This window comes from Zeus faber (assembly GCF_960531495.2).
Source record: "Zeus faber genome assembly, chromosome: 20".
NCBI classification, from domain to species: domain Eukaryota; kingdom Metazoa; phylum Chordata; class Actinopteri; order Zeiformes; family Zeidae; genus Zeus; species Zeus faber.
Window position 1 is genome coordinate 3,679,711 of NC_137207.1, and position 12,137 is coordinate 3,691,847.

The 12,137-nt window shown below is 44.4% G+C and overlaps 1 protein-coding gene across 1 annotated transcript in view; it reads right to left on the reverse strand.

Annotated features, from left to right (window-relative positions):
* Positions 1–8,001: 8,001 nt before the first annotated feature.
* Positions 8,002–12,137, reverse strand: part of ankfn1a (ankyrin repeat and fibronectin type III domain containing 1a) — a gene marked incomplete at its 3' end in the record, with an annotated part of 183,083 nt that continues 178,947 nt past the window's right edge. The window contains exons 23-25 of the mRNA XM_080021908.1: positions 11,764–11,986; positions 11,464–11,656; positions 8,002–8,830 (exon numbers count right to left, since the gene is read on the reverse strand). Of these exons, the coding sequence (XP_079878034.1) occupies positions 8,002–8,830; positions 11,464–11,656; positions 11,764–11,986 (1,245 nt within the window). The remainder of the gene's footprint in view (positions 8,831–11,463; positions 11,657–11,763; positions 11,987–12,137) is intronic.

Genomic DNA, 12,137 nt, shown 5'->3' on the forward strand with positions numbered 1-12,137 from the left:
CTGGGAACCGCTGGTGTAGACCAGTGTTTCCAAACCTTTTTCCACCACAGCACACTTTTTTTTACAATGAAATAATCAAATATCCCGTTAACCACTAAAACCTTCACAGCCACTTATTATAATGGTCTACGGAAGTGGAAACGGAAAACCTGAGCTTATTCTGAGGAGCAGTGAGTCACACTGCTATTCTGGCTGAATGGATGCGTTTGTACAGCCTTGCAATTTGGATCTTGCGACACAAGAGCAAATTTCCAATATTTTATTTATTTTAAGTGGAATTAGGCATTTTTTGTTGTGTTTGAAAAACACTGCTTTAGACCAGCAATGGCTCTTAAAAGCAATCAATTTCAACCCCACCCCCCTCAGACCCGTTCCTCTCCGTTGACCTGACCTGGGGCATTTGAGTCATTTTCTGCCCCGGCGATGTGGTAGATTGTCATATCTCTGCACCGAGGAAGTCGGCGGTGACGAAGAGATGCTGAGATGAGATTTCCTCTTCCCCTCTGTTCTCTCAGCCCCCCTCTATTCATCCATCCCTCCTCAACAACACTTCCACCAAGGTCACCAGTTCAAAGCCTCAAAAGGGTTTTGTTTTATTTCTGATCGAGGCTCGAGACTGCCAAAAAAGGGAAAACTTGACAAGCGCAGAAAATCTTAAAAAGAATTTTGCACATCACATTATACAGCTAGAGGAAAACACATACCATTTAAAAAAAAAAAGTATTTTAGAGAGAACGGCAGACTGCTCTCGTCTCTGAGAGGGGAAATTTCAAGATGTTTTTTTACCGGCTTTGTTTTCCAAGTAAATAAGAAAATATCTCTTCATTTTGTATATTTATTTATTTATTTATTTGTATTTTTCTCTTCTAGAAATATTTTATTTGTATTAAATTTCATCAAATTTTAATTTAATTTTGAAGATTGTTTTATTTTTACGAGGCCCTGGAGGGGGAAAGCGTCAGTGGCCCTTGTCAGGTCACAATGTACAGGAAACACATATATATATAAAATAATTATATAAATAATAAATAAATAAAAATAAATAAATTAGCATATAACGCTGTATTAGCTGCTTTATTGTAACATTCTTATAAACCACATCCGAAAGTGCTTTCAACGGACCAATAACAAGCTTCTGTCTACACATACATACCGTATATATATATGCAAGAGCAACAAGATTATGTATATATAAATATTTATATTTAGGCCTATACATATTTATATTAATACAATATTTAGGCCTATACATTTTTATATTAATACAAATACTTCTAAACATATATATTTGAAAATTTGAATGATTCGTTTTTGCTTTGTTGGCCAGTGCGGCACAGTCCAGATACTAAACATAAATAATCTGGATTGTCGCCGTTTATTTTAGGGTATGCTATGTTACGTGATGTTGGAGCCCACCTATCACTTTCACTTATCATCAAAAGACTCGTAGCAGCCATCACCATTTTCCACAGATCCCAATTTGCTCTCTCACCAGGCGTGCGTTCCGCACCTCTTTCCACTACAGATGGAGATGCACGTGTTTTGCATCACATTTTCCTTTGATTTTCCAGAACACGACCGCGATACGGCCCGAGCCGAGTGAAGTGGATCACTGGTTTTTCAGCTTTTGATGCACTTTATAGTGCTATAGCGTGTGTGTGTGTGTGTGTGTGTGTGTGAGAGAGCGAGAGATAAAGAGAGAGAGAGTGTGTGTGTGTGTGTGTGTGTGCATGTTTGTATACGTGCCTTTGTGCACTGCAACAAATGAAATCTTGACAATCCTTAACATCTTGAAAATTAAAGGATTTCTTTTAGATAATTTCTTGTTAATTTGAGACAAATTAGTAGATTTATCTCAAATTAGCCGAGCTTTGTGCAAGATTATTCAACTATAATGGCTCATTCTAAGGAGTTCTGGAACTCAAACTTAACTTCACTGTGTAACTTCAGACAGACATTTCCAGATGCCTTTACGACCCTTTAAGAATGCATTTTTTTTATAAGAGATCATTTTTCTTATTTGGGAAAACTTTATCACCCCATTTGGTCAGATATCTTTTTCATTGTGAATGTAGGTTATTTTTTGTAGTATGTATGTGTGTGTGTGTGTGCGTGGCCTGTGTGCGCACAGGCATCGCCTGATGTCGAAAATGCAGGGTTAGACTAATCTCAGCGGTAAATCAGAAGGGCCCTCCCAGGACGCGGTAGCAAGCAGGCTTTTTAGTTCGTGACATAGTGAGATGAAAAACGGAAAAAAAAAATGTCATTTGTTTGTTTGCCCGTAATTCCCTACGATCTAACCTTTGATGACGGGACAATTTGAACGGTCCATTTGGGTGGGAAGGCTTCAAGGTGGCAAATGGGGGTCTTGTTGTGCACACGCACGCACGCACACACACGCACACACACACACACACGCACACACACACACGCACATGCACACAAACACACACACACACACACACACACACACACACACACACACACGTTTGTCATATAAACAAGTGTGCACTTGTGAACTCACATGCTGCACTCTCTGTGTACAAGTAAAAGCAGGAATGGATGTTGTGCATAATTCATGCTCCACCTATACAACCAGCCCAACTCTCCTTGGAGTCTGTGCCATTTCCCCTTTGACCAACTCAAGAATTATCATATCAAAGAAGGCAAACGGGAATACATTATGCTTGTCAGCCATGTGTTGCTCCAGGAGGATCTGTTATACATATACATGGACTGTAGGGTAAAACCCCTCTTCCGCCCTTGGATGAGACTCAAAACCTCATTTTGATGCCGCCTTGAAAATGCCGCCCCAGGGCGCGTGACAAGCGTGAACCCTGGGATTTTGTGGATGGGATTCTTTTAGTGATACCAACGTGTGGTGATTGGACCATTGAGGTGTTGGCACTTTTGCCACTGACAGCGCCCTATATCCTCACGTGTCTCCGAATCACGTATCCCTTGATAATGTGTGTTGGCCATGTGTGAATGAGGTATGTGAGGAGTCTGATTTGTCAGAAAACTCGACGGCGCCACATGGGATTAAAAAAACCCCACGCAGAACAACTCACCAAACTAGCCACTGGCGGTGGCTAGTTTGGCAGGAGCTGAACCAGAATGGAGAAGTAAGACAACTCCTCCCCTCCCCTAGTCTGGGGGTCCACCTTGGGCAAGTGATAGTACCCCCTTAGCCCCCCTGCCTTGGGTCACAGGCCAGGCAAGAGGACTGGCAACCCTTGCCTGTACCTAGCATTGAATGGACACTAGTCCCGAGTTGGTGTCGGCTAATCCCGCACCCTCGCATCGCATTGCATCGCAATACCATTTTAAATAAATCTAAGAGTGAGTATACTAATTTGAGTGTAGTAATTTGGGTGTACACTGCGCATTTGTTTAGTGGTCTGAATCCGACATTTTTTCTCTCGGTTGGTTCAAATACCCTCCCGTGGCGACCAAATACCTTCAATGTATTTACATTTTTGTGTATTTTCTCTAGCTGTTCATGTATATAGTCTTTACCCCATATTATTATTTATAATTATGAGTACCCTGGTTTCGCCCTCAATGGAGGTGCATCTGTAGCCACGGTTAATTTTTTCAGTATTGAAGTGTGTTATTGCGTTTTACAAGATTCACGTCATCCAGAATTCATAGCCTACATTTCCTGTAGCTGGTACAGATCTTATGTGTAGCGACGACTATTGTAAAACTGTGTTCATACCTACAGTACATCGACCCGTACCGTAGTTCAAGTGGACCGAGACCTTAATTTTCTTGCCGACCTGGCGTGTCCTGTCATTGAGATCAAAACTAAAGAAAAAGGTCCACTGGTGCGCACTGAAGCTTCCATCACATGCTGGAGAAGATTGGGAGAAGAGCATATGAGAGAAGCTTAAAAGAGTTAAGGTGTTCAGGCCTGAGAGAGTGATTGACGTAAGGCAAGGAGGTGGACAAAGTGCAAAGGTGAGGAGGCTGGCTGAAGGTGGGAGCCCGCGGTAGACGTTTTGCTGCCCTTGATAAATGGGTGTGCATTCATGGAACTGCGTGTATTTTCACTGATGGCCTCCTTGTGCGGGTGCCAAGACCTTCAGCACGGAAGGCATCGAAGCAGCCACCCTGTGGCTTGGAACATCGCTCTGAAATGCTTGGAGTGTTTTCCAGTGGGAAAACTACCTGCCAACAGCGGTGTGAGATTCCAGTCGGTTGACACCCTCCCACATAGCGGGCCTCCGACCGCTGCAGACTGGTCTGCCTGGAAGCTCGGCCCGCTGCACTCAAGCTGCTAATGTCAGACTGTGCGATTTTGTTCTACTTCTGCATTCAGGCCGTGCAAACAGACTCTTAATATGAGTATGAAAAACTATGCGAGGTTCAGCCGCGATCAGCTTGTTGATCAAAGCCAGTCAGTTCACAGTTACCACGATGGCTGCTGAGATTTCAGGGTCTTCTTAAACAGGCGGTAAGAGCTGGACTCTCTGTCTAAGAGGAAATGCCCCTCACCTCCAGACCTCCGATCTTCCCATGAACTACGGTGCTTATATCCCTAAACTAGTTGAATTATAGTTTTAGCAGCATGGACGAACATTCAGCAACCAAGTTGAGAACATTTGGCACTGTTGGCGTAGTTTCCATGGCTTCCTTTAGCGACTGTCCAATGTTACTGATTGTGCCTTTAAATGTGTATAATCAGACAATATTGGCCCTTTCTAAATCCATGCATGGTATCGGGTTTAGATAAGTGCCAAACCAATAAAAAAAAACATTGGAACAATTTATGTCACATTAATTTTTCTTGTTTTGAGAAATCTTTTTGTCAATCCATTGGCAGATAATAGGCAACAGATATGTCACTCTAGATATCTGTAAATTCTACATTGTAATACCACATGAAGATTGTTGCTTTGAAATGATTTGAATTCAAATTGGAACAGTCTTATCCACAGGTAAATGTATTATCTTTTATTTCTATCCGCCATTTTCTCTGCAACTCTCGGGACTTAAAATCCCATCCGTTGGCCCCGCGCCTCCTCGACAGCAATTCTTCCTCTGTTTCAGGTTCTCATCAATCAAGAGAATGTTCCGGAACTTTTGCAAGGTGTCGTGTGACTGCGTTGCCCTGGTAACGGGAGTTACCGTGCCCCCAGACAGATGCCGGTACACACAAGGCTTTAGTACACGCTGCATTTTATTCTCCGGTGCGGAAGAATCGGAGGATCTCTGTATAAAGCATTCCTAGTTATCGTGGGAAATAAATTCCAGGTTTATTGGAATGCACTTTAGAAAGAAAGTAATTTCTTTCTCACCCTGGATCACTTGGCTCTGGCATTTAAAAAAAAAAAGTGGCTTCAACGGTATTTTATGAATATCTGTCAACAGGCGAATAAAGCAGCAAGGTGAAGAAGACAGTGCTAATGAGGGATGAGAGAGACAACACGTTGCCCTGAGGAAAACTCATTTTAGCCACTTGTATCTGTGCCAGATAGAGACTGAAAGAGGCCATGTGAGGCCATCGCATGGCAAAAGATGAGTGACTCTAGACCAAACCTCAAACCCATAATAGAGCTTTAAAGCCACACTTTCAAAGCCACCAAGAGAGTTGTTACATGCGGTTCCCATGTAATTAAAATTTTGGTCAGAGATCAGGATTTGTTTGAGCATAAAATCAAAACAAGGAACCAAACTTTGTGCACAACTTCCATATGGGGCAACATTTATTTCCGTGGGTAAATCCATTCACGTGACTCAGAGGACAAAGGCACAGAAAACAAGTCTGAACCTCGATTGAAAAGAGAAAAGGAAATGAAAAAACAAAACATTCTTTGCGCAAATAAATTAAATGCAAAACATTTTTAACGTACATCTGTATTTAGGATTATAGTATTGTTGATGTAGTGTAAAAGGCCAGACTTTGACTTTTTCTCCATTTTTTTGTGCTGTTCATATTTGAACATATGAAAAACAATACTTCAAAAGATTCATTCCAAAATGTGACATCTGCAGTTTCAGAGCAATGACAACATCAAAAAGATTCGTGGCACAAATGCATAGCATACTGTCATCTTCAAAATAAAGTGGCATAATATAGAATTTTGAAATGATAACCTGAGAAAATTTAAATATGACTTCTTCACCTCTAAAATCCAAATTTTAATAGATGCGATAATCGTTATTAGCTAAACTATAGCTGTGCCTCACTAAAACAAATTATTGTTCTGTTTAGAAGAATATAATAAATTTCCGGTTGTTTTTCGGCAAACAGTATTTGCTTTAACAAAAAGAGAATCTTTTTTATGCATGTTTACTGACGAAAAGAGGTGTAGCTTACGGTGTAGCTTACGGTTACTAGTTCTGTCAGACAACTTGACGGCGCCACATGTTTCCCCGCCCTTATGGCCTAGTTAAACAGCCAATTCCTCCTGCCCAGCACCAAACTCAAATGATGCCAAATAAATAAAGATCATTTAAGATCATTTAAAATAAATGTAAGAGTTGTCTGTCAGAAATACATTTACCGTATATGAGTCTCACGTGTACATGGACGATAAAACAGATTTTTACAGTGGATCATGAACGATGAAAGCTGCCAGCATTTAATGCCCTGTTGCATCAGATATCAAATTTATTTTCTTTAATGCTGTGCAAATATCGAGACAGTATCTCGTATAATACCATAAATTGTGCATAACTTTCAAGAATATGTGCGCATCCAAAGAAGAAAACCCCACTGACTAAATAATATCACGGCAGTTGCATTTTTCGATGCAAAATGCAGCCATTTGGGAGGGAAATCCTTGTCTTTCCAAACCCCCCCCGCCCCCCCAAAAAAAAAACCCCAACAGTAACAAAGACACAGGAAATAAAAAAAGTCCATAAGGCAAAAACAAGCAAACTGGACCCTGACGGAGAAGTGAGGCTGAGCATTCCTTGATGCCGTCATGCTGGACTTGAGCAGAGGCACCGGACCGAACACAAAAGCTTTAGTCCAAGACACGCAGGTACGAGCAAAAGTTCATGCCGAGCAAACTGACATATCACTTTTTGGACAATTTTGTTTGACATTCAATGAAAAATAGCACATCTTCCTTTAAAACAGTGAGTAGAAAAATACTTCCAATATAAAGCAGAAGGGAGATCATGTGAGTTTCTTTTTTTTTTTTCTTAAGGTTACTAGTGGTTCAACTCAAATGGTCTTTTTTAAATTAAAGACCATTCATTTCAGAATGGTCTTTAAACTTTTCATTTTCATTTCAAACTAACGACAAAACTGCAAACTAAAAATGCCCGATTTAGACCGCGATAAAGTTCACAAAGGGGACAAAGTTTAGCACTGGTCCCACTTTGAAAACTTCCCATCTCTTGGTTATACACATGCCTCTCTTGGAGGCATGTGTGGCCGTTCCTTCACTTTTATACTTCGTTCTGGAAACGCTATCAATACGTATTCGTAAAAAAAGACCCAAACGAATCAGGGGAACACAAAACACTGATTTGCGAGTCGAAGCCGGCCACCACAGGCACACACAGAAAACATGCTACAGGGGGCAGGGGCAAAAAGACCATTCTTCGGTAGAAAATTCCTGCGAATTCTGCGGAATTTAACAGAATAATAAAAACTAAATAAGACAAATCCAATCTGAACGCCTCTCCAAAGTCTGATCAAGTTTTTTCCTTTTTTTTTTGTCAACATTACATAGAGTCATGTGCAAAGTTCCTGGATGAGACAGAAGCAGTGCTTGTGAGTTCTCATTGCATTGAATATTATTCGTTAGTTTTTTTTTTCCTTTAACAGTCGGAGCCATTGGGGTTTCTGAGATGTTGAACCTGCAACTTCAGTCGAGTCTAAAAGTTCAAACAAGAGAGGCAAAGAGAGAGAGAGAGAGAGAGAGAGAGAGAGAGAGAGAGAGAGAGAGAGAGAGAGAGAGAGAGAGAGCACGGTCTGGATGGACAGACGTGGGGGACTGATGCTGTTCATAAATACTTGCTTAAAAAACAAACCCGCCTCTAAAGCGTACTGCTGAGTATTTCGGAAACCTGCTCATTTGTTTGGTCGTCCGAATCCGAGTCCAGGGCGGTTGGAGCTCTGCCCGGTTCCACCTCTTCCCCTTCAGACACCCCCGTGGTCCCGCCTCTCCCACCTTCCCCCTGCTCCTCCACCTCCTCCTGCTCAGCATCCTTGTTGTCCCTCACTCTCCAGCGCCCGACCCCGTGAATGGGCGAGGGCTCCTTGCACGGCTCCACGAAGATCCGCCGCACATGGGGCCGGGGGTCTCGCTGCAGGCCCATGCGGCTCTCCAGCACGCACGAGGCCCGGCTTATGTATGCGATGCCCGGCGGTGAGGGCAGGTCCCCGGGCGGAGGGAGCGGGAGGTCCGAAGAGTCAAGCTGCCGGGTGTAGATCCCCTCCGACAGGGACCCTGTGTGGCTTTCGCCACCCTGGCCCCGCAGCCAGCGTTGGGGCCCGCTGAAGTACTGGCCACCATGGCTCCGGGAGAGCAGCTTGCGTTTGGCGGGGGGGTTGGCCAGGGCCCGTACAGGTGTGACCGGTGGCTTGGCGTCCTGGCAGCCCTTGGAGAGGGAGAGGCCCTCTAGAGTCCTGGGGCCATCGCCCAGGCCAAGGGAAGGCAAGGGGAGGGAGAGGGGGACGGGGTCCCCGGGGGAGAATCTGGGGGAGAGGGGGGCATTGTGGGTCATAGACTGAGCGAGGTCTCTGGACAGGGAAGGAGAGCGATGAGGTGGAGACGGGGAGAGGGGAGTGTCTTTGGGGAGAGAAAGTGAGTGGGGCCCCGGGCTTGGGGAGAGAGGGAGGTCTTTGGGCGGGCAGACGCTGTACCTACGAAGCAGAATAACATAAAAAAATAATAAGTAAAAAGAAAACCCACTCATTACCTGACTGCTTGAGAAAAGAAGTAATGTGAACAGGACCTCTAAAAATACTGCTCATTCTTAAACTGAAGTACTAATAATAAATAGTAACACACAAGACAAGAACAACAACAATAATGCGGGGACGGTAGCTCAGGAGGTAGAGCTGGTCGTCTAGTAATCTAAAGGTTGCTGGTTCGATCCCAGGCTTCTCCTGCTAGCATGCTGTAGTGTCCTTGAGCAAGACACTTAACCCCTAATTGCTCCTGATGGCTGCGTCCGTCGGTGTTTGAATAATTGTAAGTCGCTTTGGATAAAAGTGTCTGCTAAATGTAATGTAATAATAATAAAGTTAAAATTATCCTTCTTTCGGCTGCTCCCGTTAGGGGTCGCCACAGCGGATCATCTGCCTCCAATACCTTCTGTTCTGCGCATCTTACACCAACCTTACACCAACCGCCTGCATGTCCTCCCTCACCACATCCATAAACCTTCCTTTCTGGCCTTCCTCTTTTACTCTTGCGTGGCTGCTCCATCCTCAACATCCCTCTCCCAATGTAACTCACCTCTCCTACATACATGTCCAAACCATCTCAATCTGGCCTCTCTCACTTTTTCACAAAACTGTCCAACCTGAGCTGTCCCTCTAATGTACTCATTGTTAATCCTGTCCATCCTTGTCACTCCCAATGAAAATCTCAACATCCTCAACTCTGCCACCTCCAGTTCAGCCACCTGCCTTTTTGTTAGTGCCACCGCCTCTAAGCCGTACAATAGAGCTGGTCTCACTACCGTCCTATAGACCTTCCCCTTCAATCTTGCTGGAACCCTTCTGTCACAGATCACTCTGGACACTCTTCTCAACCGACTTCACCCTGTCTGTACTCTCTTCTTTACCTCTCTTCCGCACTCTCCGCTGCTTTGGATGGTCGACCCCAAGTACTTGAACTCATCCGCCTTCTCCACCTCCACTCCTTGCACTCTCAGATTTTCGCTGCCCTCCCCCCCATTCATTCATGTATTCTGTCTTACTCCTGCTGACTGTCATTTCTCTTCTCTCTAAAACCTGCCTCCACTTCTCCAGGCTCTCCTCAACCTGCTCCCTACTCTCGCTACAGTTCACAATGTCATCCGTGAACATCATAGTCCACAGAGACTCCTGCCTGATTTCATCTGTTAACCTGTCCATCACCATTGCAAACAAGAAAGGGCTCAGAGCTGATCCTTGATGCAATCCCACCTCCACATTGAATGCCTTCGTCACGCCTACTGCACACTTTACTACTGTCTGACTGCCCTCATACATATCCTGTACCACTCTTACATACTTCTCTGCCACCCCGGACTTACTCATGCAATACCACACTTCCTCTCTCGGCATATGCTGATCCCTTCGCCAACATGCCCATTGAGATCTGCTTCAACGACCACTCTCTCTCCCTTGGGGACGCTCTCCACCACTACATCCAACTCACTAAAGAATTATTCTTTCTCTTCCATCTCACACCCAACTTGGGGAGCATATGCACTGACCACATTCATTATAACCCCATAAATTTCCAGCTTCATGCTCATCACTCTGTCCGACACTCTTGTCACCTCCAATAGATTTTTGACATATTCTTCCTTCAAGACTATCCCTACCCCATTTCTCCTGCCATCCACTCCATGGTAGAACAGTTTGTACGCGGCTCCGATACTCCTGGCCTTACTCCCCTTCCACCTGGTCTCTTGTACACATAGTTCATCTACCTTCCTTCTCTCCATCTTGTCAGCCAGCTCTCTCTCCTTACCCTTCATAGTGCCAACATTCAAAGTTCCTACTTTCTCTCTTCCTACTTTCTCTACTCTCCTACCCTTCTTCCTCTCCTGCTGTCTCCAGACACGCCTGTGATAACCTTGGGCGAAAATTTGTTTTATATATCAAGCTTTATGATGTCTATCAAGTGGTATAAGGAGAAGGTCACTGTACATTTATGCAAAAGAGCATCCATTATTGCTCAGTGAGTTTGCTGTTTTTTTTTATCCAATTACCTTTGAAAACAGTAGTTAAGTTAAGCCTAACTTATATAAAAATATTGAGTGGTTCATAAATGCTGTAAAATCAAAATTCAAAAGTTTGTTTTTGCTACCCTGTAAAATTCGGAAAATGGTAGGCCTTTTGTGCCGACAAGCACAAGCAGCCTTGATCGTCAGTTTTAAAAATCTTTTTAAAGAGAAATTGCGTCCTTTTTCCCCCCAAGTTATGAGGGGTCGAGCAACCGTTGAGGACAAGAACTGTCTCAAACAAGAAACTTACTTTTTTGGGAAACAGGAACTTTCCAAGTGGAAGCAAGCTGCTTCTGTGGTAACGAGGTCTAAGTTCTTAAGTACCTGATTGGACTGCGCTTGAAAAGCCAGCACCAACTGACTTTTTTCAGCATAAAAGAGGAAAAGCAGAATATTTCGGCGACATGCATCTATCCAACATGCTCCACCACAACGCTATCACAATTTTCTACTGTACAGTTCCTTTGGCCTTATGAGTAACGGCCTAGAATATAGCATCACATTTACATATACTAGGTGTATATACAGTATATCGTATGGAACACATCCCACCTGAGCTTGTGGATCTGGAGCACGTCTGGGGCGCTGCCGCCCAGCGACCGCACGGCCTGCTGGGAAAGATCCTGGGGCGGCGAGTAGAGCAGATCCATGTCGCGCGGGCTCAGTGCGTCGCTGGAGTCGTAGTCGCTGTCGGTGGGCAGGAAGACCTCTGACGATCCTTCTTCATCTGATCCCGTTTGCGAGTCTGAACCACCACAAGCAAACAAACGATTAGTAAGACACTGCTCGCTATGAAGCTAGCTATGAAACTAGCGTATTCTTAGCTCGTACGGATCCATTTCCCGAGCTCACCGTTGACGGCCTTCCGCCTGCGGAGCTCTGGGGAGGGCGAGGGCGTGGGCAGGTAGTCCATGGTAGAGGAGGTGGAGTCGGTCTTGGGCTGTCTGCCGTCACACTCCACCTTGCTGGCGTCCACCAGGCAGGTGATGGGTACGCCGCCGCGGGGATACTTGTAGCGGGCGTACTGAAGGGCGTCCGTCAGCCAACGGAGTTCGCGCCACATCTCATCCAGTTGCTGCGGGGAGCCAGACTTTAAGTTAACAAATGCTAAGAACAATTTGGCAAATCCCCATCTTCCAATCAGCAAACTTGATGTTGTTTTGATGAGCACAGAGCTGGTATCCTGGCCGAAGTTGAATAATTGCAAATTTGATCTTGCGAGAGCA